At 50.2% G+C, this 24893-nt stretch overlaps 1 protein-coding gene, 1 long non-coding RNA gene and 1 other non-coding gene across 3 annotated transcripts; all 3 read left to right on the top strand.

Annotated features, from left to right (window-relative positions):
* The first annotated feature begins 5144 nt into the window (after positions 1 to 5144).
* Positions 5145 to 7729, top strand: LOC127233880 (uncharacterized). The gene is made up of 4 exons (XR_007835529.1): positions 5145 to 5236; positions 5444 to 5515; positions 6542 to 6628; positions 7367 to 7729. It is a non-coding gene; the product is annotated as an uncharacterized LOC127233880 (long non-coding RNA).
* Positions 5948 to 6080, top strand: LOC127234001 (small nucleolar RNA SNORA9). Its single transcript, XR_007835543.1, has one exon. It is a non-coding gene; the product is annotated as a small nucleolar RNA SNORA9 (small nucleolar RNA).
* A 4081-nt stretch (positions 7730 to 11810) lies between the features above and the next one.
* Positions 11811 to 24543, top strand: Myo1g (myosin IG). The gene is made up of 22 exons (XM_051200572.1): positions 11811 to 12009; positions 13537 to 13745; positions 13885 to 13978; positions 14668 to 14833; positions 15040 to 15093; positions 15459 to 15569; positions 15826 to 15942; positions 16410 to 16634; positions 16720 to 16865; positions 17233 to 17347; positions 17537 to 17707; positions 17922 to 17992; positions 18793 to 18867; positions 19047 to 19179; positions 19664 to 19830; positions 20238 to 20445; positions 20928 to 21151; positions 21627 to 21771; positions 22912 to 23016; positions 23227 to 23340; positions 24016 to 24170; positions 24245 to 24543. Exons 1-22 carry the CDS (start codon positions 11915 to 11917, stop codon positions 24399 to 24401), a joined length of 3057 nt encoding a protein of 1018 aa, XP_051056529.1. The 5' UTR covers positions 11811 to 11914; the 3' UTR covers positions 24402 to 24543.
* The last annotated feature ends 350 nt before the right edge of the window (positions 24544 to 24893 follow it).

Below are 24893 nucleotides of genomic sequence, written 5' to 3'. Positions count from 1 at the left end.
ACCTGGTTTACAGAGTGAGTTTCAGCCAGGGCTATACAGAGAAACCCTGTCTCAAAAAAAAAAAAAAAAAAAAAAAAAAAAAAAAAAAAAAAAAAAAACAGATAAAGCAAAAGACTAAAAATAGCCCCAGATCATTTTGCAACTTGAGCGGAACATTCCATTTCTACACAATCATGGTGTTCTAGTCAGCCAAAACAGTGTGCTCAATCCTCATTACAGATGTGGTGTCAGAGTCTTCAGTTCTCAGCTACTTTATCTGGGCTCTATAAAGGGTGGGCATTGTTGTTCTTTTGTTACAGTTATAGGAAAAAGCTGGAGAAAGGGAGAAGGTGTCTCGAGTGGGGTCCCAAGGTAAGGAACCACGTGGGAGAGCATAACGAGTTTCATAGCAGGTGAGGGTGACCGAGGCAGAGGGAGTAACACGCCAGGCAGACAGAGCTTGAGTGAGAAGTTTATTTAGAAAAGGTAGTGAAGGGGAAGGTAAAGGGACATAGAGGCACCAGGAACAGAAGAGGAGAGAGAGAGGGTGGAGGGAGGGAGGGAGGGAGGGGGAGAGAGAGAGAGAGAGAGAGGAGCTGGAAAGAGAGAAAGGAGCAAAAAGCAAAGAAAGTCAAAAGATCTTAAGTGGGCAGGGTCTGTCTTTTAAAGGGGTCCTTTACACCTTCCTGCCGACTAGTACTCATGGGACCCTGGGCTGGCAAAAGTACTGCCTGAGTGCATTCTGCTAGTGACAAGGGTGAACCAGCATGTCTACATCCTTACAGGCATTATGATCTAGAGATTGTTCTTTTATTATTTTTTAGGCCTAGAAACCACAAAATAAAAATTCATTGAGATTTTAACCCTGAAGGGACTGAGTATTAAGTAAATGTGGACTTATCAAGTGTACAATGCATCTCAAAGACGAATTCATATAGTTTTCTATTTATTTTTTGAGACAAGATCTCTTGTATCCCAGACTGTGTAGATGAGGTTAGGCTGAGATTACAGGCATAGATTACTATACCCAGTGTGTGAGGTCCTGAGAACTGAATCTATATATGGCTTTGAGCCTGGTAGGTAAGTACTCTACCCAACTGGCTATATCCCTTCCTGATAAGAAGTAGCTATCAGGGTTGGACTATGGCTCAGTGGTTAAGATGGCTGCTCTTCCTGAGGACCAGAATGTGATTCCCAGCACCTATGCTCACAAGCAGTTGTAACTCCAGCTGTAAAGGGTCCAGTACCCTCTTCTGGCCTTGAGAGGCACACACACACACACAGAGAATACAGATATACATGCAGTCAGAACACCCATACTGTGCCGGCTAGTTAATGTCAACTTGATACATGCCAGAGTTATCTGAAAGGAGGGAACCTCAATTGAGAAAATGTCTCCCTAAGATCTGAATGTAGCACTGGGTAGTGGCAGCACATGCTTTTAATCCCACCACTCGGAAGCAGAAGCCGAAGCAGGTAGATAATTCGAGGTCAGCCTGGTGTAGAGTGAGTTCCAGGACAGCCAGGACTACACAGGGAAACCCTGTCTCAAAAAATCAAAACCAAAACCAAAATAAAACAAGATTGGGCTGTAGGGCATTTTCTTAATTAATGATTGATGGGGAAGGGCCCTGCCCACTGTGGGTGGTGCCACCCCTGGGCTGGTGGTCCTGGGTTCTATAAAAAAGCAGGCTCAGCAAGCCATGATAAGTAGCCAGTCAGCAGCTTCCATGGCCTCTGCATCAGCTCCTGCCTGCAGGTTCCTGCCCTGATTGAGTTCCTGCCCTTGCTGCTTTTGATGATGAACTGTTACATGAAACTGTTAAATGGTTAAATGAAATAACCCTTTCCTCTCCAAGATGCTTTTGGTCATGGTGTCTTAAGACAATTTTAATGACTAACACAAGTAGGAGTTAATTCCCCCTCACTTCCCCCCAACCCCTGCCCCCAGACAGGTTTTCTCTGGGTAGTTTTGGAGCCTGTCCTGGAACTCTATTTATAGAACAGGTTAGTCTCGAACTCAGAAATCTACCTGCCCCTGCCTCCTGAGTGCTGGGATTAAAGGTATGCACCACCACCCTGTTGGAGTTAATTTTTTAAAATTAATTTTATTTAATGTGTATGTTCATGAATGTCACACTGGGTTCGGGAAGTCAGGGAACAACTTGTGGGAGTTGGTCCTCCCCTTCAACCACATGTGTGCCAAGGGTCACACTGATCATCTGGCTTGGTGTCAAGGGCCTTTACCCAATGAGCCATCTTGATGACCCAAAACAAGCAGATTTTGCAATTTGGGGTCAAGGAACAAGCTCTTGTCACCAAGACACTGAAAGATGGAGTTTCTGGTCCCTTGACAACTACATTTCAAATAGATGACTTTCAGCTGGACCTGGAGGCACAGATTTGTAATTCCAGCTACTGGCATGTGTAGAGCCCCTGGAAGTGGAGTTAAAGATAATTGTGAACCATCATGTGGGTGCTGGGGATTGAACCTGGAACCTCTGTAAGGAGCAAGCGCTCTTTTTTTTTTTTTTTTTTTTCCATGACAGAGTTTTTCTGTGTACCACTGGCTGTCCTGGAACTTTCTCTGTAGACCAAGCTGGCCTTGAATTCAGAGATCTGCTCCCATAGTGCTGGGAGTAAAGGTGTGAGCCACCATCACCTGGCTAGCAAGTGTGTGTGTGTGTGTGTGTGTGTGTGTGTGTGTGTAACATGTGTGGGAGCATGCACAGCCCCCAGCTCACAAGTGGAGACTGAAAAGTAGTGGCTCAGGACTTTCAGCACCAAGTTCTCAGCACAAAGAACATTTATTTGCCCCATGGGACAGAGGGCAGGGAGTAAGAGACAAAGACGGGAAATAGAGGGAGAAGGGAACAAGGGATGTTTGTCCCAGAGGGGCAAAGGACAGAGGAGACAGACATGGCACATGGGGAAACGGCACTTTATAAAGGTACGAGGAAAACCCTGTGTTGCTTGGTGTTTAATTGGACTGTTAATTGGGTGAGCCAAAGGGGACTTTTGATTGCTAGACTTCCTTTGGTAGCTTGGTAGTCAGCCTCACAAGGAGGAAGTGGCCAAATAAGGGGGAAAGCTCCAGGCTAGCTTTGGGATGTAATCTAATGGTTTTAGAAAGTAGAGGGAATGGGAAAGAAAGACAAGGCCTGCCAGAGCAATGCTCACCACGCTCAAGCTGGCCCGAGTCCCTTCAGAGACGGGGACAACTTGCTGGAGTTGGTTTCCCTTCCACCATATGGTTTCTGGGGTTCAAACCCAGGCTCTGTGGCAAGGGGCCAAGAATAAAGTCTTAACTCCTTTCCAGGTGTCAGCTGTGTTTTGTGTCACCCACCACTCCCCCACCCCTAAAAAAGGAAGGAAAAAAAAAAAAAGAAAAAGAAAAGAAATTCAAGGGCTGGAGAGATGACTCAGTGGTTAAGAGCACTGGCTGCTCTTCTAGAGAACCTGGGTTCAATTCCTAGCACCCACATGGCAACTCACACCTGTCTGTAACTCCAGTTCCAGGGTTCCTGATGTTCTCACACAAACATACATGCAGGCAAAACATCAATTAATATAAAATAAAAATAAATTTTAAAAATTTCATCAAAGAGCTGAGGGAATAGCAGCTTTGAGGCAGAGCACTTGTAAGCTAGAGGCCTTGTATTGGGGCTGGGGCTTTCTGGAGACTTCTGACCAGCGTGTGGCCCCAAGCTTTCTTAACCATTCTTGTCCTGCAGCAAAACACTTTTGTTTCAGACTTGAGACAAACAGGAGAGGGGCCTATTTAACATAACGAAGCAGACCAGGCTGCCAGGGTCTCCCTCAGTCCCTACCTGTTACAGGGTATGGATGCAGCATTTTTCACCCTCTATCCTGAATTCTCCAACACAGGGGCTGGGCTGCCCTTCCCCCTGAAAGACCCCCAAGAGACCCCAAGAGTTTGGAGCCTGTCAGGGGGGAAGGCCCTTGCCCCCAAGAGACGAGACCAGACCACTAGATGCGAGTGCAAGAGGTTATTTATTGTTTACACAGGTACCTGTGGACGCTTCAGTCTTTCGGGGGACTGAGCGTGCTGAGGTTAAAACTCAGGCAGTTTATATAGGGTTGGGGTGGCAAGAAGCAGGCTTACAGAAGTGGAAGCATGGTTACAGGGATTTCATTGTTTCATCTAAATGTAGCAGTTGTAGTTAACCAAGGACAGTTGGTTATTCGGGATGGGCACAAAGAATACAAAGAATTCAGTTATGACTCAGCATCCCAGCTACCGTCCTGCTGACCTTGCTTTGGTCCAAGCTGCAGACCACAGATATCTGGTAGGCATTGGATGAGAGCAGCACCTGATTCCCTCCTGTACTTTTCTCATAACTTGACCTTGGCAATTAATGAGAGCAGCTCAAACAGGCAATAAGCATAGTGGGGGTCTTTCACCCCTATATAATCCAGGCATAGTGAGTAGCCTTCCCTTTTTTTGGCTGCGGCTCCTGGTTCCCCTCTCCCCACAAGGCCCTGCTCAGCGTGGTTGTCTCCACTCTGAGATCTTTCAGATGTCCCTGCCCCCTGGCTGTGCTGTCCCATATATCTACAATAACTCTCCTCCACCACATCTAGGAGCAGCCACGTCCTTTCCTTTCCTTTTCATTTTCTTTTTCATTCAACTAAATTCGTGAAACAATCATGTTAGAAGAATTTTTTAAAAAGGCAGGCATAAAATTGAATTAAAAATAAAAGGCAAGCATATATTTTAAAAGGAGAGAAAATGAAAAATTCTGTAAGGGTTTTTTTTCTTGCCGCTCTCATTTGTGTTGGCTGGACCATGCGCATCAGTTTCCCAAGCGCTGGCCCATCCGAGGCCCTGGCATCCACGTATTGCCCAGCCCGGGCTGCCTGGGCTCAGTACCATTCGAGTTTCTAGCCGTGATACCCGGATAGGAAATAGAACATACTGAGGGTGGCCACCGGGTATGAGGACCGCCTGTGACCGGCTGCCACAACTAGGGCGGGCCCAACGCTCAAAGCCCGCGCTCAAGACCACGCCCTGGGCCCGCTGACGTCACCATATTGAAGCTCGCGCACCGCGCTTCGGGGAGGGGCTGCGTGATGACGTTAGCTGCGTGCGTGGCTCTGCGTTCTGCCAGTGATGCTCATGTGCCGCTGTCAGCCATGGTTGTGTTGTACTCGTTCGTGTGTGCTGCATCGCTCACCGTTTCTGCATCCACGGCCATCGGGTATCAGGAGTCATGTCGGGCTATTCTGAAGCCAGGTAGGGGGGCTCGGTGGCGGGAGGCAGGAGGTCAGGGGGCGGTGGAGCAGGGACGGTTTCCCAGGGGGAGACACGTGCCTCAGCGACCCCCGCCCAAGCATAGAGGGTCTCCCCTCGAGAGATTCTGTCACGGGAGAGAGTTTCTTGGGGCTATAATTGAAAGATAGACACAGGCCTGGGTTGTGTGTACCTTTGTCCCCCTTGTAGGTGTAAATTGAGGCCAGGTGGATGAACTCATAACGTGGAAGGTCTGACCGAGCCCCTCTGGAAGGTGACCTGGTAAGTCAATTGTGAAAGCCGGGCTCTGCCTGTCTAGAACTGGGCCCTCATTTCTCTGAACCATAGTTGAGTTAATGTGTGGAGTTTTCCTCCAGCCTCGAAAATACATCTTGAGAAGATTAAGGAAGAAGAGACCATTTTTTGGTTTTTGTTTCTTTAGGTGTGCATATTACGTTGTTTCTGTGGTCATGAGATTTAAGAAACAGTTCTAAAATTAGTGTCACATAGACTAATGAAGCAGCTTATATTGTCTAATCTTTTAAATTAAATGAGATAGCCGCTTCCGGAGAGCCTTCCTTACGCCCTTCGGCAAACTAGAGATAATCTGGGGTCTCTGGAGCTAAACTCGGTGTCTCTAATTCGCCTTCAGGACTAATTCTTTCCTCCCGAGTTCTCGGGGGACTTTGGTTGTGCAGGATTTGAGTGGTGCCCTTGCAAGCCTCCAGCGTGCTTGGGTCTGCAGTGACCCTGTGCATTCCTATAGTGCTTGCCAGAACAGTTTTGAAGTGGTTTGAGGCCTTGCCCTACCCTCTCCAGAGCAAGGTTATAGAAATTTCAGACAATATAGCAGACTCCTGCCACGGTGAATTTCAAGTGAATAGAATTTACAAATGCCCCGCTTGTGTGTGTGTGTGTGTGTGTGTGTGTGTGTGTGTGTAACTGATGAAAAGTTTTGCACAGTTGTGTGGAGGCAAATAAATCATTGAATATTTATTTTCTATGCTCCAGGGTTGGTACAAACTATTAAGTCCTTAAAACAATTACAAAGTACATGGCATGAGAATCAGAGCTTGGGCTCCAGAATTCAAGTGGGTTCCATATGTCCAGGGGTTTCCCAGCAGGAACTGTCAGGTTGAAATTTGATAGCTGGTATCTCCATCCCTATAGCCTGTGCTGCTTTCCAGAGAGTGGGTAGCTTGGGTGGAAGGGTTTGTCCTGCTCTTGGTGTGGGAGCTGTGGGGTAAATGATGCAGACAGTCTCCTGCATACTGTGGAGGCTTCCCAGCTCACTGACTCTTCCTTCAGTCTAGGAAACCCATGGTGCCGGAGCTAGAAGAGACCTGAAGTAACACTTCAGTGGTTATCAGGCTGCCTCATGGAACTTCTGAACAGGTGAGAATGCAGGAAGACAGGTCACTTCTGGATTTTTGTTGCTGCATTGAGGACATGTCTCCTATAAACCTAGACAGGCCTCAAAGTCTATATAGCCAAGGATGGCTTTGAATTCCTAGTCTCACGCTTCCACCTCCAGAGAGTTTGAATTATGGGACTGTCCTGATAAGCCTAGGCTTCCTTTTGTTTGTGTTAGTTGTCCATCAACCACCAGGTACTTAACAAACAAACCAAAGGCAACTAGGCAGTTCACTCCTTTAATCTCAGCACTTGGGAGTGGGAGGCAGGAGGATCTCTGGAAGTTTGAAGACAGCCTGGTCTACAGAGAGTTACAAAACAGCTGTAACACAGAAACAAAAACAATAACAACCAAAGGGGAAAAACCAGTGGCCTTCCCATAAGTCATGTGACTGGATCTCAGAAAGAAAGGTTAGCTGCGCTAAAGTTTTTAAAACTTTCAAAACTTCTAGAATCTGGGCTCCTTGGGCCCTGATACTTGGAGATGACATTTGATTGCCTTTGTGGTTTGAGTTCAGCATGTACATGATATGTCTAGCTGGAATGGGTGTGGGCAGCTGCAAAATGTGAACATAGGCTTTTTGGCTCACTGGGTGCAGTCGGGACCAGAAACTTGGGTTAGGCTTTGCTATTGCCCCTCATGGCAGTGGGCATTTATGGCAGCCCTTGGTTTTGTGGTGTTTCCTGATTTTCAGCGCATGGTATTTCTAATCTCTGCAGGTGAGGAAAGAGTCTAAAGGAGTGAGACTCCAGCCGTGCTGAAAGACCAGATTTGAAGCTGCTCTCTAAAAGGAATCTGCAGTCTCTGGCTCTTGGCCCAAGTTACTGTGGTTCAGGACCAGTCCTGTGTGTTTGGCAGACACGGTCATCCCAGTCTCCAGTGTTTGAATAAAGACTCTGTGCCTAAGGTAATTCTGGCATCTGAATATAATAAACCACAGAAAATGGAGGTGTCTAGAGGAAAGCAGACCTGCTGTCCAAGCTCTCAGGAGGTGAAGACAAGAAGATCATGGATTCAAGGCCAGCCTGGGCTACAAAGAGACCCAGTCTCCAAAAAAGATAAATAAATGCAGTTTTACCTGATGCGTCTTAGCCTGTTTTTTTCCATTTTTGTGAATTAAACTGACTCTAGAAAACTCAAGTGAACCTAGGTCGATGGGCCACTTGTGGTTTTGAGGCAGGGGCTTACTCTATATCCCAGGTATCCCTTTGAGTGGCCACTTGGGACTTGCACTTGGTTGAGTCACTGAGGCTATGTGGGAGGGATGAGAAGCTGAGGAACTACCCTGAGAGCCTAAGGATCTGCTGCTCTTGGTTTGTGGCTCTGCAGTCAAGGGTATATGCTTCCAGTACCCACATCAGGCAGCTCACAGCTGTAACTCCAGTTCTACAGGGTGTGATAACCCTCTTCTGGCACCCCTGTGTCCTACCACCCAACTGAGGGGGCTTGGCTCAGTGGTTAAGAGCTGTAGCTGCTCTTCCAGAGGACTTGGTTGGGTTCAATTGGCTTACAACCATTTAAAATTTGTTCCAGGGGATCCAATACCCTCTTCTGGTACCTCCTTGGGTACAAGTACACATTTGAGGCAAAAACTACATTTTTAAAGTATTTTAAGACCCAGCTCTTTCAGGAGGCAGAGGCAGGTGGATCCCTTGAGTTTGAGTTCAGCCTGGTCTACAGAGTTCCAGGATAGCCAGGGCAACACAGAAACCCTGTCTCAGCCCCATCCCTCCCCAAAAACATACAAGTTACTTCTTTGCCAGTTATCTAAGTGTCAGTATGAATAGGAAGCCAAGAGTGATGGATCCCCTGAGGGTCAATCTGTTAGTGTAGTCTACCCATAGGTGTGCATACAGTAGGACTAGTTCACACAAGCTTTATTGTCAGGAAATGGAGTGGGCAAGGCCTAGCAAAATCAGCCATTGAGGGTACAGTGAGTGAATTAGATTTCATTATTACTGACAGTGAACAGTGACCCTGGCCGACCCTGTTGAGTACAACAAAAACTACCCTAATAGATACTACCATACATGCAGGCAAAAGGAAAAGTCCCACCTACCCACACACATTCAAACTTTAAAAATAGGGTTAAAAAAACTAGTTCAGAGGCTGGAGAGGCGGCTTAGTGGTTTAGAACACTGACTGCTCTTCAGAGGACCCAGGTTCGATTCCCAGCACCTACATGGCAGCTTTCATATCCTGTAAGTCCAGGATCCAACACCCTCACACAGACAAACATACAGGCAAAACAACAAAAAGGAAAGCTGCGATTCAGTTTAGGGGGAAACGGGTACTTAGTTAGGCAAAGACCAGAAGTGTGTGCGCACATACATATAATTGTAGATGGCCACTTTGGCCCTGAGCTAGATGATGGTAAAATACCAGTGTTTCCTCAGTCCCCAGCAGACTTGAGTGGGTGGTGGCCCCACCCTATTATCCTGTCTGCATGTTTGTTGAGTTCTGCTCTCTGACTATAAGGACCGTGTCATGAGGCAACTTCAAGTGACCACAACCTGTCCACAGTGACCAGCCATTTCACATGCTGAAAGGACCCTGGGTTGGCTCCATCCAGGAAGGAATTACATGTGATGCCATCTCCATGGCTCCAATAATGTAAAATGAGAGCAACTCCTGTGTGGGTCATGGGAGTCAATGCAAGCAAGCATGGTTGTGCAAGCCCACAGAGTGGGAGAGGCTGAGTCATGTGTTGATAGGCTGGGGAAACAGCCAGAGTCTAATACTACACCCACACGTCAATCTTTGACCTAAGCATGGTCTTGGGATTTTTAAGTGGTTAAGGAGAAGAAAAACCTAAAGATACACTATATCATGACAGGTGAACATTTTTTGTCGATTATAGAGTTCTGTGTCTCAGATTTTACTGGTACTCAGCCACGTCACTTCTTGATTCAATCAGCACAAGTCATAGGTCTTTTTAAGGCCTGGGGTTTTGGGAAATGAAACTCAACGGTGGGAGTCCCCAGGTTGGGGAAACCCTACCAAAGCACTACCCCAGGAGGCTGGGGATGGAGCGTTTCCGTGCCAGGCTTAAAGGATGGCCCCAGGGTGAAGCCAGGGAGCCCTGCTACTGGGTCTGGAGTACTTCTGGCCAATGGCTCATTTTGCCATTAATGAAATCTGCCTTTACCACATGGTGGGTAAGAACTTAAAATTTTATTAGGTATGTTGCACTATCAAGTAATTTTAAAAATAAAATGAAATGATTGAAATACAATTTATAAGCTGGGTGATAGTGGCACACACCTTTAATCCCAGCACTCAGGAGACAGAGGCAGGCAGATCTCTGTGAGTGTGAGAGTCCAGCTTGGTCTACAGAGAGAGCGCCAGGAGAGTCAGAGATACACAGAGAGACCCTGTCTCAAAAAATGAAAAAAAAAATTAAAAGGAGATAAAGAAGGAGAAGAAAGAAAAGACATACAATAGCTAGGTATCTGTGAATACAAGAACTCTCAAAGTGACCTGAAAGTAAGTCATAGTTGGGAACAAGAGGGCATGCCATCTAGCCTCCTCTCAGAATGAGGGAAGGGAGCAGAGAGGGCTGCCCCCTGGGGCAGACCTTGTAATCTGGAGGACTGCACAGAGAAACCTGAGTAGTCAGCTAGCCATTTCTAAATGCACCATTCATCCGTAAGTTCAACAATGAGTAGCAAGTCTTTCTCTGTACCGTCAGCACCAGATAACAACACGGAACTTATTCATTATGAAAGCTTGGCCTGTAGCTTAGGCTTGTTCTTACTAGCTCTTATAATTTAAATTAACCCATATTTTTATTAACCAACATTCTACCACATGGCTTTTACCTATCTCGTAATGTGTGTCCAACTCATTCAACTTCTGGCTGACTTGCCTATGGCCAATTCCAGTCAACTAATCGCTGGCTCCGCCCCCTGGTTCAAGGTATAACCTTATTGGGCAGTCTCTGGAGTGGCAGAGTGTAATCAAAATATCCCACAACACCCACCATCTCATCTGCAGGGTCAGGCAGGAAGCCTTTATGTTTTAAACGCTATTGTGGCCACTCCTGGCTAATGCCAAGCTGTGGGGTGACAGACATACAGCTGGGTAACCATGACTATGCGAAGAAATATCTTGAGCTGGAGAGATGGATCAGCAGTTAAGAGTCCCGAATGTTCCTCCTGAGGACTGTCCACCTCCCTAAACTTCTGCAGATACCAGGGACGTACACAGTTTTCTTATATACATGCAGACGAAACACTCATACACATAAAATAAATGTTTTATTTTAAATGAAAAGAATCACCCCTCCTGCTGGGCCTAGTACTACCCTGGAGACACTGTGGAGCTGAGGCAGAAGGCCAGCTTGGGCTACAGAGTTAAAGGGAAGAAAGAGAGGGAGAGAGAAAGAGTGGGAATTTCTATGAACGTCTAGAACGTCTATGAACGTTCCAGCTGCCAGGGCTGGAAACCAACCCTCAACAATCTTGTGGTGAGCAGGAGCTTCTGTTGTTTTGAGACAGGGCCTTGCTGTGTTGGGGCCTTCAGCTCATGTTGACTATGTCGGCCTGGATTTTATGGTAACCCTCCAGCCTCAGTCATCCCCTCTTTTTGGTTTTTTGAGACAGGGTTTCTCTGTGTAGCTCTGGCTGTCCTGGAACACGCTCTGTAGACCAGGCTGGCCTCAAACTCAGAGAGCCACTGCCTCTGCCTCCATAGTGCTGGGACTAAAAGCATGCATCATCACACCCTGTTTCCCAGCAACCCCCTCTCGATACAAGGTGTCATACAGCCCAGACTGATCTTAAACTTGCTCTGTAGTAAGATTCTGCTCCCTCTCCAGTTGTTGGGACTGCAGGCATGCACTGTCGTGACCGGTTTTTATAGGGCGCTGAAGGTTGAACCAAGGGCTTGACCAATGTTGGGCACACACTCTACTAACTGAGCCACAGTCCCAGCCTGCCCTTAACCTTTGGAGTGCTTGGGATTGCAAGCATGTACTATTATGCCCAGCTTGAAAACACCTTTGTGAAGAACAAGGATTCCATCTGAACAGAGGACCAGACCGCTAAGCACGGACTTTGTGGGCCAGGGAGCAGGAAACAGTGCTTGAAGCACCCAGACAAGGGAGCAGCAGTGGGCAGGGCCAAGCTCCCCCAGCAAAAACCCACTTCCTACTTAGAGCACCACTACAGGAGTTAGGCAGGGCTGGGCCTCCCCTTTCTGTCTTCCCCTTCACCTCTGTACAGAAAGCTCAAACGCCCTGGCTTGGGGTGCTTCCAGCGGGCAGGATGGAGGACGAGGATGGTCCTGAGTACGGAAAGCCTGACTTTGTGCTTTTGGACCAACTGACAATGGAGGACTTCATGAAGAATCTACAGCTCAGGTAGATGGGGAAAAGGGGGGATTCTGGCTTCCTTTCCCTCCTCCCCTCCCCTTTCATCCATGCAGACCTGAGGGAAGCAAGGAGAAGGTACATTGGCCCCATTATCAGGAAAGGGGACAGGGTTACACATACCTAGGCAATACAAGCTGAAATGATAGTGTCTCCGGGAGATAATGGCCACCCAGAAAGCAACCAGCTGTCAGAGCTGGAGCTGCCCACTAGCTCTCACCACACCCTAGTTGACAAGATGAGAGAGTGATGCCCCTTGAGAAAGACGGGGCAAAGGCATGGGGACCAGGAACTATACTGCCTTTTTTGTTTGTTTGTTTTTTGGGGTTTTTTTTTTTCTTGTTTTTGTTTTTGCTTTCTTTCTTTCTCTCTTTCTGTAACTGCAGATGTATCTTCCAGGGTCTCATGTGGGACCTGGCTCAAGCCTCCTTAGGAACTTCAAAATGAAGTTGGCTCCACCCTAGGGTCTCAATAATCACAGCAAGTGAACATGATGCTTTGGGTTGTTCATGAGAGGGGTCACAGGCTACGACTGGTAGAACCGATACTTCCCACTGAGGAAGGCAAGGAGGGGTCCAGGCATGTCATATGGCCTTGTGTGTGGTTGGACTTCATGCCTGCCTCCTGGGGAAGTCTGCTGTGTGCTAGAAGCTCTTTAGAGAGCACTTGAGGACAAGAAATCACCCTAGGCGCTGAGGTAGAGGCCACAGGCTGACCCGTGCAGAGGGCTATCCAGGAAATGAGTCAACGCTCTGTTAGTCTACCTCATTCTTGTGAAAAGCAAGCTCGCACGCATGCCATCTCTGCTTGCACACTGAGCCACGGAGGGCAGTGGCTGCAGGTCATATAGTTTGTAGTCCCTAGGAGTGCCCATGTCACAAGTGGCAGAGAAAGAGGAACCCTGAAGAGGCCTGCCTGGGGTTGGGCGGGTCCCACACACTGAGGGCCCCAAACAGAGGACAAAATCTAAGAGTACATTCCTGGCCTTCTACTGGTAACTTGGTTTGTGAAAGGAAGGGTGGAGAAGTCTGAAGATGTTCTGGCGAGGGGTGGTGGCCATAACTAGGGGGTGAAAAGACTAGCAAATCACCACCCTATGATTTGGGTGGGGCAGGGCGAGTCCCCTTCCGGCAATTGGTCCCTCCTAGACTCAGACACAGGAAACAACCAAGCCCCCCCCCCCCGAAGAGTCCCCTTTTCTCAGTTTCATCAGCCCAGCTGCCCTGCAGGGGCCACCTGGGGCCAGCTCTGCCTCTTGTGAAGGACCCAGGATTCTTTCCCAAGTCAGTCCCCTTTGTGGAATGGATGGTCCTGATTCCTGGGACCTGAGCATCCTGATAGAGAGCAGTGTGGACCATGCACTGGACTGTGCTCTGGGTGGCTCAGGGAGTCTTAAGTCAACGAGGCCCCCTTTTCTCCTCTCTATGATCTTTTCTGGGAGGGGATGCTGACTGGCTGGGGCCTCCCATGTGGACCTCCCGTGGATGTACTGCTGAGGCCTTGTTCTGTTGTGCCTAGGTTTGAGAAAGGCCGTATCTATACCTATATTGGTGAGGTGCTGGTATCCGTGAACCCCTACCAGGAGCTGCCACTGTATGGGCCAGAGGCCATTGCCAAGTACCAGGGCCGTGAGCTGTATGAGCGACCACCTCATCTTTATGCTGTGGCCAATGCTGCCTACAAAGCAATGAAGCGTAGATCCAGGGACACCTGCATCGTCATCTCAGGTACCTGTGCCTGTGAACGGGATGCCAGAGCCCTGCCTTATTCATAAATGAGGGTGGTGGCGCTTCCACCTCTAAGGATGGGACAGGAACAAGGATGAACCAGGGTTGGTGATGCTATAATGCCCTCTCTTCTTGGCAGGGGAGAGTGGGGCAGGGAAGACAGAGGCCAGCAAGCACATCATGCAGTACATCGCTGCAGTCACCAACCCAAGCCAGAGGGCTGAGGTGGAGAGGTGAGCGCTCAATGGTCCCAGCAGGGACCTAAGGCCACATCAAGGGCCTTTCAGATGAGGGGGTTGAGACCCAGACAGAGTGTGCACACTGCCAACTGGGACGGAGCTGGCATCAACAGGTCTCAAAACAGGAAAGGGAACACCTTGTGGAGCCTACAAAAGCCTAGGGAATTTGACAGCCTGGCATATGAGTTCCAGTTGCCTGATTCAGGAAATGGGTTGGCTGATTGGCCCGCCCAGCCCTCTATTCCCCATCCAGGCCCGGTGGAAGTACCTTCCTGGGTCTTAGCCTGCCTCTTCCAGTAGTGATGTTGTGGTGAGGATTTGCAGGACACCTGCAAGAATGTCAGTCTCCCAGCATGTGACTGTCACTGCTACCTAACTATAGCTAAAAGCCTACTGGGAAACAGATGGGACATGGGGGTGACCATAAGAAACGGCACATGACATTTGCTGAGCACTTGTCCGGGGCTCAGAGATGCACAGACAATGTGTGTGACACAAAGAAGCTGGACAAAAGCATTCCCAGTCTCAGAGGGAAGCTGGCTATTATGCACAGCACAGGGATGCTCTGGACAAGGTGGACCTCTCACTCCTCGCCAGCTCAGTTCCCTGGTCCATCCTGGGATACTGTGATTCTCCTTTAGATGGGGGTCTTTGCATTGAGACCCTAGTCCCTCTATCCACAGGGTGAAGGATGTGCTACTCAAGTCTACCTGTGTGCTGGAAGCCTTTGGCAATGCCCGCACCAATCGCAACCACAACTCCAGTCGCTTCGGCAAGTACATGGACATCAACTTCGACTTCAAGGGGGATCCCGTTGGAGGACACATCCACAGCTATCTGCTGGAGAAGGTGGGCAGGTCGGCTGAGGACACCCTTCCTCAGGGCCCAGGGACTGGGAACACACTGACTTGATGTTGCACATTGGGAAAGCAGAGAGCCTCAGTGTCCCTATGTCACAGCATCCCTACTCCCTGGCTGCTTTCCACCTGGTAATACACAGACGGGGTCCTTGGTGCAGACCCACTCCTGGAATCCAACTACCCCTCTTGCCTCAGTCTAGGGTCCTCAAGCAGCATGTGGGTGAGCGGAACTTCCACGCCTTCTACCAGGTGAGGCTCTGTGAGTGGAGAGGAGATGAGAGCAAACTAGCAAGAAAAAGGAGAGGCAGAGAAGGGCCACCGCCCCCAACTTCTCCTCTCTATCCCACACTAACCTGCCCCCAACCGTGTCTTTAATCCCCTTACCTCTATCCTAAACATCATACATCGCCCCAGATACCAAAGGGTGGGAGATCCTTGAGAATGGAGATGTCTCCAACATCAGAGATCCAGAGAATATAAGTACCCCAGGACACAGGCAGTTTCCCCCCTGTGGGTTCTGTGTCTGAGTCAACCTGTTTCTGTTGGGGGATGGGGTCGGTAGAGGAGGGTCCTTGAAACTCAGTGCCTAACTAAAGGACTTCTGTGCCTTCCAGTTGCTTAGGGGCAGTGACGACCAAGAGCTGCAAGGACTGCATCTGGAGAGAAATCCTGCTGTGTATAATTTCACACGTCAGGGAGCTGGGCTCAACATGGGTGTGCACAATGTGAGGGCAAGGGGTACGGCCTCAGTCAGACTCAGGGAGTAGACAGTGATTGGTGCGAACAGCCCAAGCAAGTGGGAGAGAAAATAGTTGAGGGAGGGGACAGGATATAGGATGAGCATGTGACAGGGATGGAGGGATGTGGATTGATGGAGAAGAGATAGGGTGAGCAGGTGCCTGAGATGGAGGGATTGAGGTCTATTGAGGGCAGGTATCCTGGGGCCATGTTAGCCTAGGCGGTAAACACCTTCTCCCCTAGGCCTTGGATAGTGATGAGAAGAACCACCAAGCTGTGATGGAGGCTATGAGGATCATTGGCTTCAGTCCGGAGGAGGTGGAGTCCATCCATCGAATCCTAGCTGCCATATTGCACCTGGTGAGCCTGGCCTGGAAGACTTGGGGAGACAACCTCCCCTTCTGGCAACCTCCATGGAGAAGGGTTGGACTCACTGAGGGATATTCCAGCAGAGTCTCTGAGCTGCCTTCTTCCCTACTGAGTCTGAGTTGGTGGTAGCTGGGGACTGGTAGAAACCTGGGAGACCAGGCTATGCTCTTCAACCGCTGAGCCTTGCTGATCAAGCCTGTGAGCTGCTCCTCAGGCCCTCTGGGCTTTGGTTCTCTTTGAGAGGGCCTCAGATGAAGGTTTTGGAACTCTGCTGTGTCTGTGGCCCACAGTGATCAATAGACAGCTGTGTGTGTGTGTAGAAACTGTGTTCCCACATCTACATCCTCTGCCTGCCTGCCTTCCTTCCTTCGTTCCTTCCTTCCTTTTCTCTATCCAAAGGCAGCTAGACTCCTTGGGGACTTGGAGCCTAGCCTGTTCACGATCCCTTTTTTCACCAGGGAAACATCGAATTTGTGGAGACAGAGGAAAATGGACCACAGAAAGGAGGCCTGGCAGTGGCTGAGGAGGTCTTGGTGGGCTATGTGGCCAAGCTAACATTCACACCCAGGGACCTTGTTCTTCGAACCCTGCTAGCTCGTACAGTGGCTTCAGGAGGCCGAGAGCTCATAGAGAAGGGCCACACTGTGGCTGAGGCCAGTTATGCCCGGGATGCCTGTGCCAAGGTATTCTCAGAGTAGTTGGAGGGAGAAACCATGGGGCCTTGATAGGGATGGTGGGCTGGTAGCACAAAAACATGATCTGTTCCAGGCGGTGTACCAGAGGCTGTTTGAGTGGGTTGTGGACAGGATCAATGGCATTATGGAACCCCGGGGCCGTGACCCTCGGCGTGATGGCAAGGACACAGTCATTGGTGTGCTGGACATCTACGGCTTTGAAGTGTTTCCCGTCAACAGGTAGGCAACCCAGGCAACTGAAACTGTGTCTTTGATCCTGCAACCCCAGCAGAATCCAAAAACTTTGCTTGCACCAGGAGGAAGGAACGTTTAGATTCCCCTGCTGGTCCTTGAGTGCTCTAAGCTTGCCTTGCCTGTGCCCCAGCCAGTTAGGTTACCTGATGGCAGGCAAAATTTGGAAACTCACTTCTCTTGATAGTGATTCCCAAGTCTATTCTGGGGCATAGGGTGGGAGGGTGGAGAGTTCATAGCTGCTAGGAGAGGGGCATAGCTGCTAGGAGGAAGGCAGCTGTCCATCACAACCTACCCCCCCCCCGGCCCCACGCAAGGAGTGAGAACCCCTCTGAAGATCCCACCCCACCCCCAGCTTTGAGCAGTTCTGCATCAACTACTGCAATGAGAAGCTCCAGCAGCTCTTTATCCAGCTTATCCTGAAGCAAGAGCAGGAGGAATACGAGCGGGAGGGCATCGCCTGGCAGAGTGTGAGCAGCTGGGCTGGGGGGTGGGTGGGAATGGGTGGGTGGGGTGGAGGAGTGGCTATCAGGGAGGAGGATGTATTAGGAGCCTCGTGTGACCTGGATAACAATAAGCAGGCACTGAGCAAGGGGGAGGTGACCGCCCAGTGTCTGGAGTCCTCTCTAGAGCCTCCCTTCTGGTGGTCTCCACTCCAGATTGAGTACTTCAACAACGCCACCATTGTGGAGCTGGTGGAGAGGCCCCACCGAGGCATCCTGGCTGTACTAGATGAGGCCTGCAGCACAGCAGGCCCCATCACTGACCGGATCTTCCTGCAGACCCTGGACACACACCACCGCCACCACCCGCACTATTCCAGCCGTCAGGTGCTCTAGTTGTCCTCATCTATGGCAGCAGAGGGCGTGGGGCACATACAGGGGTGTTACGATGCTCATGCCTCATTGGGTTCTTGGCCAACTGAGCCTGATGCCACTAAGGTCACCGTTACCTCTGTCCAGCAAGGATGGCTGTGGGACTGTCCCCTCACATAGACTACAAACTGCCCCCCTTGTCTGTGTCTTACCTTGGCCTGTCCCATAGCTTTGTCCTACAGACAAAACCATGGAGTTTGGCCGAGACTTCCGGATCAAACACTACGCAGGGGATGTCACGTAAGTCCCAGCTTCTGTTCCAAGAGACACAAAGTTTTGTGTGTGTATGCCCCACCACTGCAGCTGTGTGCATCTAGAAGTTTTGTTTTTTTTTTTTAATCCCCAAGTCAAACTGGTCATGGTGTCACACACCTTTAATCCCAGTACTTCATCAGTGCTACAAGCAGAGCCAATATTTATCAATTAACTTTCTAGTGGTCCGTGAACCAGATCATTATTCTAAGGCCCTTACGTCTCAAGGTTGGAGTTGTTCACCATAACTGTCATTGCTGGTAGAAACACAGTAGACCTGGTTCAAGTTTTTTTTGATTGTTTTGTTTTTAAGATTTTTATTTATTTATTATACATACAGCATTCTGCCTGTATGAATGCCTGTATGACAGAAGAGGGCACCAGATCTCATTACAGATGGCTGTGAGCCACCATGCGGTTTCTGGGAATTGAACTCAGGACCTCTGGAAGAGCGAGCAGCCTTAAGCTCTTAGCCATCTCTCTAGCCCTGGGTATTTAAGTACCCTGAGAAGCAGAGTGATGAGATAGACTTCCCAAAGTCACCCAGTGTGCTCAAGGAAGAGCTAGGATTTGGTGCTGGGATGTTTGGCCTCCGCCACTGATTCTTTTTCTGGGAGGGAAACAAAAGAGAATGCAGACGAGAGGGAGACAAGGAAAAGTAGAGGGCAGCAGGCTGGAAGCTGGAAGAAACTAACCCAGGAAATTAGAGGTGGGTGGCAGGCAGAGGGGCTTCTTGGTAGCCTGGCTGCCGGGCCCTTGATCTACTCACCTGCTCTGGTCTCGGTCAGGTACTCCGTGGAGGGCTTCATTGACAAGAATAGAGACTCCCTCTTCCAGGACTTCAAACGGCTGCTGTACAATAGGTGAGTGTGGCTGGCTGGGCCAGGACTGGGGGCCTTCAGGGACTCTAAGGTCGGATCCCTACTTAACCCACAGACAGTCTGAGGTTCAAACAGAAAACTATGTAGTTATTGGAGCCATACTGGGCCACCTGGATGTTGCCCTGCCAGGATATCAGGGTAAACATAGCTCTCGCCTGCAGTTCGGATCCCACCTTGCGGGCCATGTGGCCAGATGGACAACAGGACATCACAGAAGTAACCAAGCGCCCCCTGACAGCCGGCACACTCTTTAAGAACTCTATGGTTGCCCTAGTGGAGAACTTGGCTTCCAAGGTAATAATTGCCTTTCAAATCCTTTTTCTGTGCCCTGTCTGCCCTACTGATCTATAGCACAGGTTAGATATGGGACTCAGAGCTCAGACTTAAACAACCACTGAACACAGGGCAGGCTTGGAAACCAGTAAGCCCTAGCCCACTGTCTCCTGGGTAAAAGGGTCTGAGAGCCACACTAGCAGGAAATTGGCAATAGCTTTCTTGGGGAGCTTCAGGTCAAAAATCAGAGGAGCAACTGGGGGAAGGGTATGGAAGAGTGTGTTGACAGAACATCCAGAAATAGGAGCCTCTCTGGGAAGAAGGGATCCTTCCTCCTTCCTGGACTGGAGCCTAACCCTAGGTGTGGTTAGGCTCCAGATCTACCTGAGGCTACCTTGGTCTGCTGTGATTTCTCTTGTCCCGGCTCTGCTAATCCAGGCTCTCAGGGGCCAGAGACACACAAAAACCACTAGGTTAGGCCCCTAAGTGTCCTCTGTCCCAACAGGAACCCTTCTATGTCCGCTGCATCAAACCCAATGAAGACAAGGTGGCCGGGCGGCTCGATGAAGCCCACTGTCGCCACCAGGTCGAATACCTGGGGCTCCTGGAGAATGTGAGGGTCCGCAGGGCTGGCTTTGCTTCCCGCCAGCCTTACCCTCGATTCCTGCTCAGGTACAGGCTCCCACACCCGTCACAATGTGGGCCACAGACCCCGTGTGAAATCTGACAGGTAGAAGTAGAGGGACCCTAAATAATGTCTTAAACGACACTGCAAGTTGGAGCTGAGACACCTCTGGCCCCGAGGCACCAAAATGTCTGTAAGAAAACCTGGGGAAGATGTGTGTATGTGAACACATGTGTAAGTGCAAGGCCATATGCAGGGACACATGTAATAGGCATGCGAAAGAAACTGGCGATGAGGGCATGCCCAGTGTCATAGCTGTCCCAGAGGCATACTGTCAAGATGTCAGTCCTGGCGATTCCTAGTACCCTGACATTCTTCCCAGGGCTGGTCAGGAAGGAGATGCCATATATACTGCCTGATGCCAAATATCCATCTTTCCGTTCTGTGTTAACAGATACAAGATGACCTGTGAGTACACATGGCCCAACCACCTGCTGGGCTCTGACAGGGAGGCTGTGAGCGCCCTTCTGGAGCAACATGGGCTGCAAGGGGATGTGGCCTTCGGCCACAGCAAGCTGTTCATCCGGTCCCCGCGGACGCTGGTCACTCTGGAGCAGAGCCGAGCTCGTCTAATCCCCATCATTGTGTTGTTGCTGCAGAAGGTGTGAGGAGGGGTTGCTGGATGGACGGACACCCACCATTGTGGGATGGGTGTCCACATAGATCTGTAGAATTTGCCTCGCCCACTCCATTCCTGGGGGTGTTCCTGATAGTTTGAAGTCATGTATGGGTCCCTGGCTGTCTAGGGTGTTCAGTCTGAGTTCTGATGGCAACATTCTGGGGATGTCCCTGACTCTGGGAACTGTGAAGAAAACTCCTTTCTCTCACACAGGCTTTCTTCCTAGGGAGCCCACAGGTGCCAGCTTACAAGGTCTGGTACAGATGAGCTGCTCTTTTCTGAGAGTCTGTGGGCTCTTGAGCAGGGCTTTGTCTATCCACATGCCTCCAGATAGAATTAGCTCCAAAGCCTTCTTAGAGACAAGCCAGGGGTGCTCAGGAAAAGATGAAGGGCCGTACTTAGAATTAGGAAATTAGTGCCTTGCTTGGGAATGACCCCATGTTCTATCCCATGTGTTCTGTCTAGGCGTGGCGGGGCACCCTGGCTAGGTGGCGCTGTCGGCGACTGAGGGCCATCTACACCATCATGCGCTGGTTCCGGAGGCACAAGGTGCGTGCTCATCTGATTGAACTGCAGCGGCGTTTCCAGGCTGCACGGCAGCCCCCACTCTATGGCCGTGACCTTGTGTGGCCACCACCTCCTGCTGTGTTGCAGCCCTTCCAGGACACTTGCCATGTTCTCTTCAGCAGGTACCATTCTCCACATGCTTTCCCACTCAGCCAGTGTCCTCTGAATCCTTGAACTTGACTGGGAGACACATCCTCACCCCCTTAATAAGCAGGAAGATGGGACTGAGTGATATTAACTGGCCATCAGTGTTCCATGACTGTCCTGACTCTGTACCAGTCCAGGGCCACAGCCTTCACTGGGGAAGCTAGCTAGGCTGGGAAATGGGAACTCCATGTTGGTATGCATCTTGAAGTCTGAGTGGTTCTCCAGAAGGAGGACACAAAGCAAGTGTCAGAACACGAGGTGCTGAATGGTTGTGGGACTGGAGTCTGTCTCCTAGGGACACACATTGAGTACAAAGAGCCAAGGCCAGAGAGGCAGGCGGGGATTGGGACCCAAAGGGCAGTCACCATCAGATTAAGAAATGGCTCTTGGGGGAGGGCTGGAGAAGCTATGCACACAGATAGGTATCTTCTGATGCTTGTCCTCTTCAAGGTGGCGGGCACGGCAGTTGGTGAAGAACATTCCTCCTTCAGACATGGCCCAGATCAAGGCCAAGGTGGCTGCTATGGGGGCCTTGCAAGGATTGCGTCAGGACTGGGGCTGTCAGCGGGCTTGGGTGCAAGACTATCTGTCCTCTGTGAGTATTGGTCAGACCCAGGTCTCAGAGCTGACATTGGCATGGGTCTTACCAGCCTTTCGGTCAATCCTGGTGTTGCCTGTTGAACCCTCTTCTTGGCCCTGTTCTAAAGGTTCATGGTTGAGGATTTTTAAAAATCATTTATTTTGGGTTGGAAAGATGGCTCAGAGGTTAAGAGCACTGGCTGCTCTTCCAGAGGTCCTGAGTTCAATTCCCAGCAACCACATGATGGTTCACAACCATCCATGATGAGATCTGGTGCCTTCAACTGGCCTGTAGGGATACATGCAGACAGAAATACATATAAAATAAATTTTAAAAAATATTTTATGTACATTGGTGTTTTGCCTGCATGAATGTCTTTATGAGGGTATTGGATCCCCTGGAACAGAAATTATGGCCAGTTGTAAGCTGCCATTGAATCCGGGTTCTCTGGAAGAACAGTCAGTACTCTTTACCACTGAGCCATCTCTCCAGGCCCCAGGTTTTAGAGTTTTTAAACCACAGTCAATCCTGGGCTCTGATGAGTAGCCCTGGCCCCTGAGAGTCCTCTGTTCTCAGGTACAGTTACCCTTTCATATTCTCAGTTACAGTTCCATTCAGGCACAAGCATACACGTGTGTACATACACATTCTCACACACATCACACTTACCAATATTTCTGTAGCCAGGGCTCCCTTCACCATCTCTCCTAGCTTGCCTTCTGTTGCTGTGATGAATAGTGTGACCAAAAACAACCTGGGGAGAAACTGGTTCCTTTCAGTTCACAGAGTACTATGAATCATCCAGGGAAGCCAGGGCAGGATCTCAGGGAAGGACCTGAGGCAGAAAGCATGGGGGAATGCCTAGGGATGACACCACCCACGCTGGGCAGGGCCCTCTTACATTAATAAACAATCACGAAAATACCATGCAGACATGGCCACAGGCCAATCTGGTGGAGGCAGTTCCTCAGGGGAGGTTCACTCTTTTCAGGTGTGTCTGACACTATGACACCTTCCCTGGTGACTGATGTACAGGGCCTTGACCAAGGTTCACCAAGGTGAAGGACAGTTGTGGCATTTTGCTGAGAGTTTCTATCAGTCGAGCATGATTCCAGACCCCATCCCAAACACCCTCTCTCCATCACTTGTCCTCAGGGCACTGACAACCCCACAGCTTCCCATCTGTTTGCTGAGCAGCTGAAGGCGCTTCGGGAGAAGGATGGTTTCGGAACTGTGCTGTTTTCTAGCCATGTGCGCAAGGTTGGTACTTAACCTGGCGGTCATGGGGGACAAAGAGCTCAGGAGAGACCTGAGACAGCTCCAGCCCAGGCGTGGTAGCTTCTGATACTTGAGAAACCATCACCCTTGGTCAGTCAGTGAGGAAAGGCCACAGAGAGGGAGGAAGTTGGGGTTACTGGGCCTGGGGAAGGGTGGGTGTTACCAGCCTTGGCCCAGCCAGCTCTTCTACAGGTGAATCGCTTCCGCAAGAGCCGGGACCGGGCCCTCCTGCTCACAGATCGGCATCTCTACAAGCTGGAGCCTGGGCGACAGTACCGGGTGATGCGGGCTGTGCCCCTGGATGCGGTGAGCATGGCAGACATTCTACACCATCTGAAGGGTGTCTGTGAGGGCCCTGGCCCTTACCTTGACTTCTCCATTGTTTGCCTGTGATGGATAGTCCAGATCATCCTCAGCCAATGGATGGAAGCACTCCTCTGAAAACCCTGTAGTGGCTTTCTTTCCCAAGTATCGACTCCCCCTGCCTCATACTTCCATGCTGTAGCCAAGCCAAATGGCCTCTCTCTCTCTGCCTTTGCTGTCTTAGGGGGTTCTCCTGCCTGTGTGGATCAGAGCCCTCACCATAGCTTTGAGCCACCTTCTGTAAAACCCTGTCCCTTCCTCTGCCTGGCCCTATGGCAGCTTTATTCCCAAGAATTTTCTTTCTCATAGAACAAGGAGCAGCCTGGGACAGGGGTTAGATGTGTTACCGCGGGGTCTCCCACTTCCAGTGACTCTGTTGCTATGAGAGCCAAAGGATCACTGATGCCACTCTGTGTGATACAGTAGCTATATTCCTATTGCATGATGTCTGCTAGTCCTCCCCTCTGTCAGCAGGGATCAGAGAGGGGAGTCAGGGATGGCTGAACACTGGGGTGGGCACTCTGCCAAAGGCAGGGCTCCTGAGATGGGGATCAGGAAAGTCTTCCTGGAAGGAAACGCTTGGCTTGATGTGACCCTGACCCCAAGCCGTCTGCTCAGGTGACCGGGCTAAGTGTGACCAGTGGACGAGACCAGCTGGTGGTGCTACATGCTCAAGGCTATGATGATCTTGTAGTGTGTCTACATCGCTCCCAGCCACCACTAGACAATCGCATTGGGGAGCTGGTGGGCATGCTGGCTGCACACTGCCAAGGGTAAGTCTGGGGCCATCCTGGGAAGTGGGCATGCAGAGCTCTGCCACCCTGACCCTCTGCTCTTCCCGCTCCAGGGAGGGGCGAACCCTGGAGGTCCGAGTCTCTGACTGTATTCCACTGAGCCAGCGTGGTGCCCGGCGTCTTATCTCTGTGGAGCCCAGGCCAGAGCAGCCTGAGCCAGATTTTCGATGTAACGGCAGTGCCTTCACCCTCCTCTGGCCAAGCCACTGAGCAAGCCCAAGCTGGTCTAGCTTGGTTTCCACACAGGTCTAAAAACACCTGGCCTTTCCTTGGCCACACTAAAGCCACCTTGCCTGGAACATCACACAATAAAGATACTATATATGTGCCTAGTGTGGCTACCACTGCCTTGGCCAATTATTACCCAGCATTCCCTGCTCACCCACTGTGGGCCCACATAAACTAAAGCAAGAGGCCTGAAGAAGACCCAGTCTGAAGTGGGTGACAAGATGCCAGATGTCAGAGCCCCAACCCAGTGACAGGCTAGATTTAGAGCCCACGGTCTGAGGGACGTGTTCTCCACAAACATGCTTCCCTAAACACCCAAGGCTGCTGTCATGGTCTCCAGGCCTTTGCCCTCTGCAGCGCTTGTCCTGTCCTTCCTTACCCACCGGGATTATGGTTCTTGGTGCTCTGGGTCAAGAGGACAGGGTAGGCCTGAGGTCTCACAGGGCGTGCTGCTGGACAAACTTGATTCAGTTG

This window comes from Phodopus roborovskii, unplaced genomic scaffold, assembly GCF_943737965.1.
Source record: "Phodopus roborovskii unplaced genomic scaffold, PHOROB, whole genome shotgun sequence".
Taxonomy (NCBI): Eukaryota; Metazoa; Chordata; class Mammalia; order Rodentia; family Cricetidae; genus Phodopus; species Phodopus roborovskii.
The sequence above is the reverse complement of the archived record's forward strand: the minus strand, read 5'-3'. Positions and strand labels throughout refer to the sequence as shown.

Coding starts and splice junctions, on each gene's coding strand:
- Myo1g (XM_051200572.1), top strand. CDS start 11,915: ATGGAGGACGAGGATGGTCCTGAGTACGGAAAGCCTGACTTTGTGCTT. Junction 16,635..16,719: donor CCCGGGATGCCTGTGCCAAG/GTATTCTCAGAG, acceptor GATCTGTTCCAG/GCGGTGTACCAGAGGCTGTT. Junction 24,171..24,244: donor CTGGCTGCACACTGCCAAGG/GTAAGTCTGGGG, acceptor TTCCCGCTCCAG/GGAGGGGCGAACCCTGGAGG.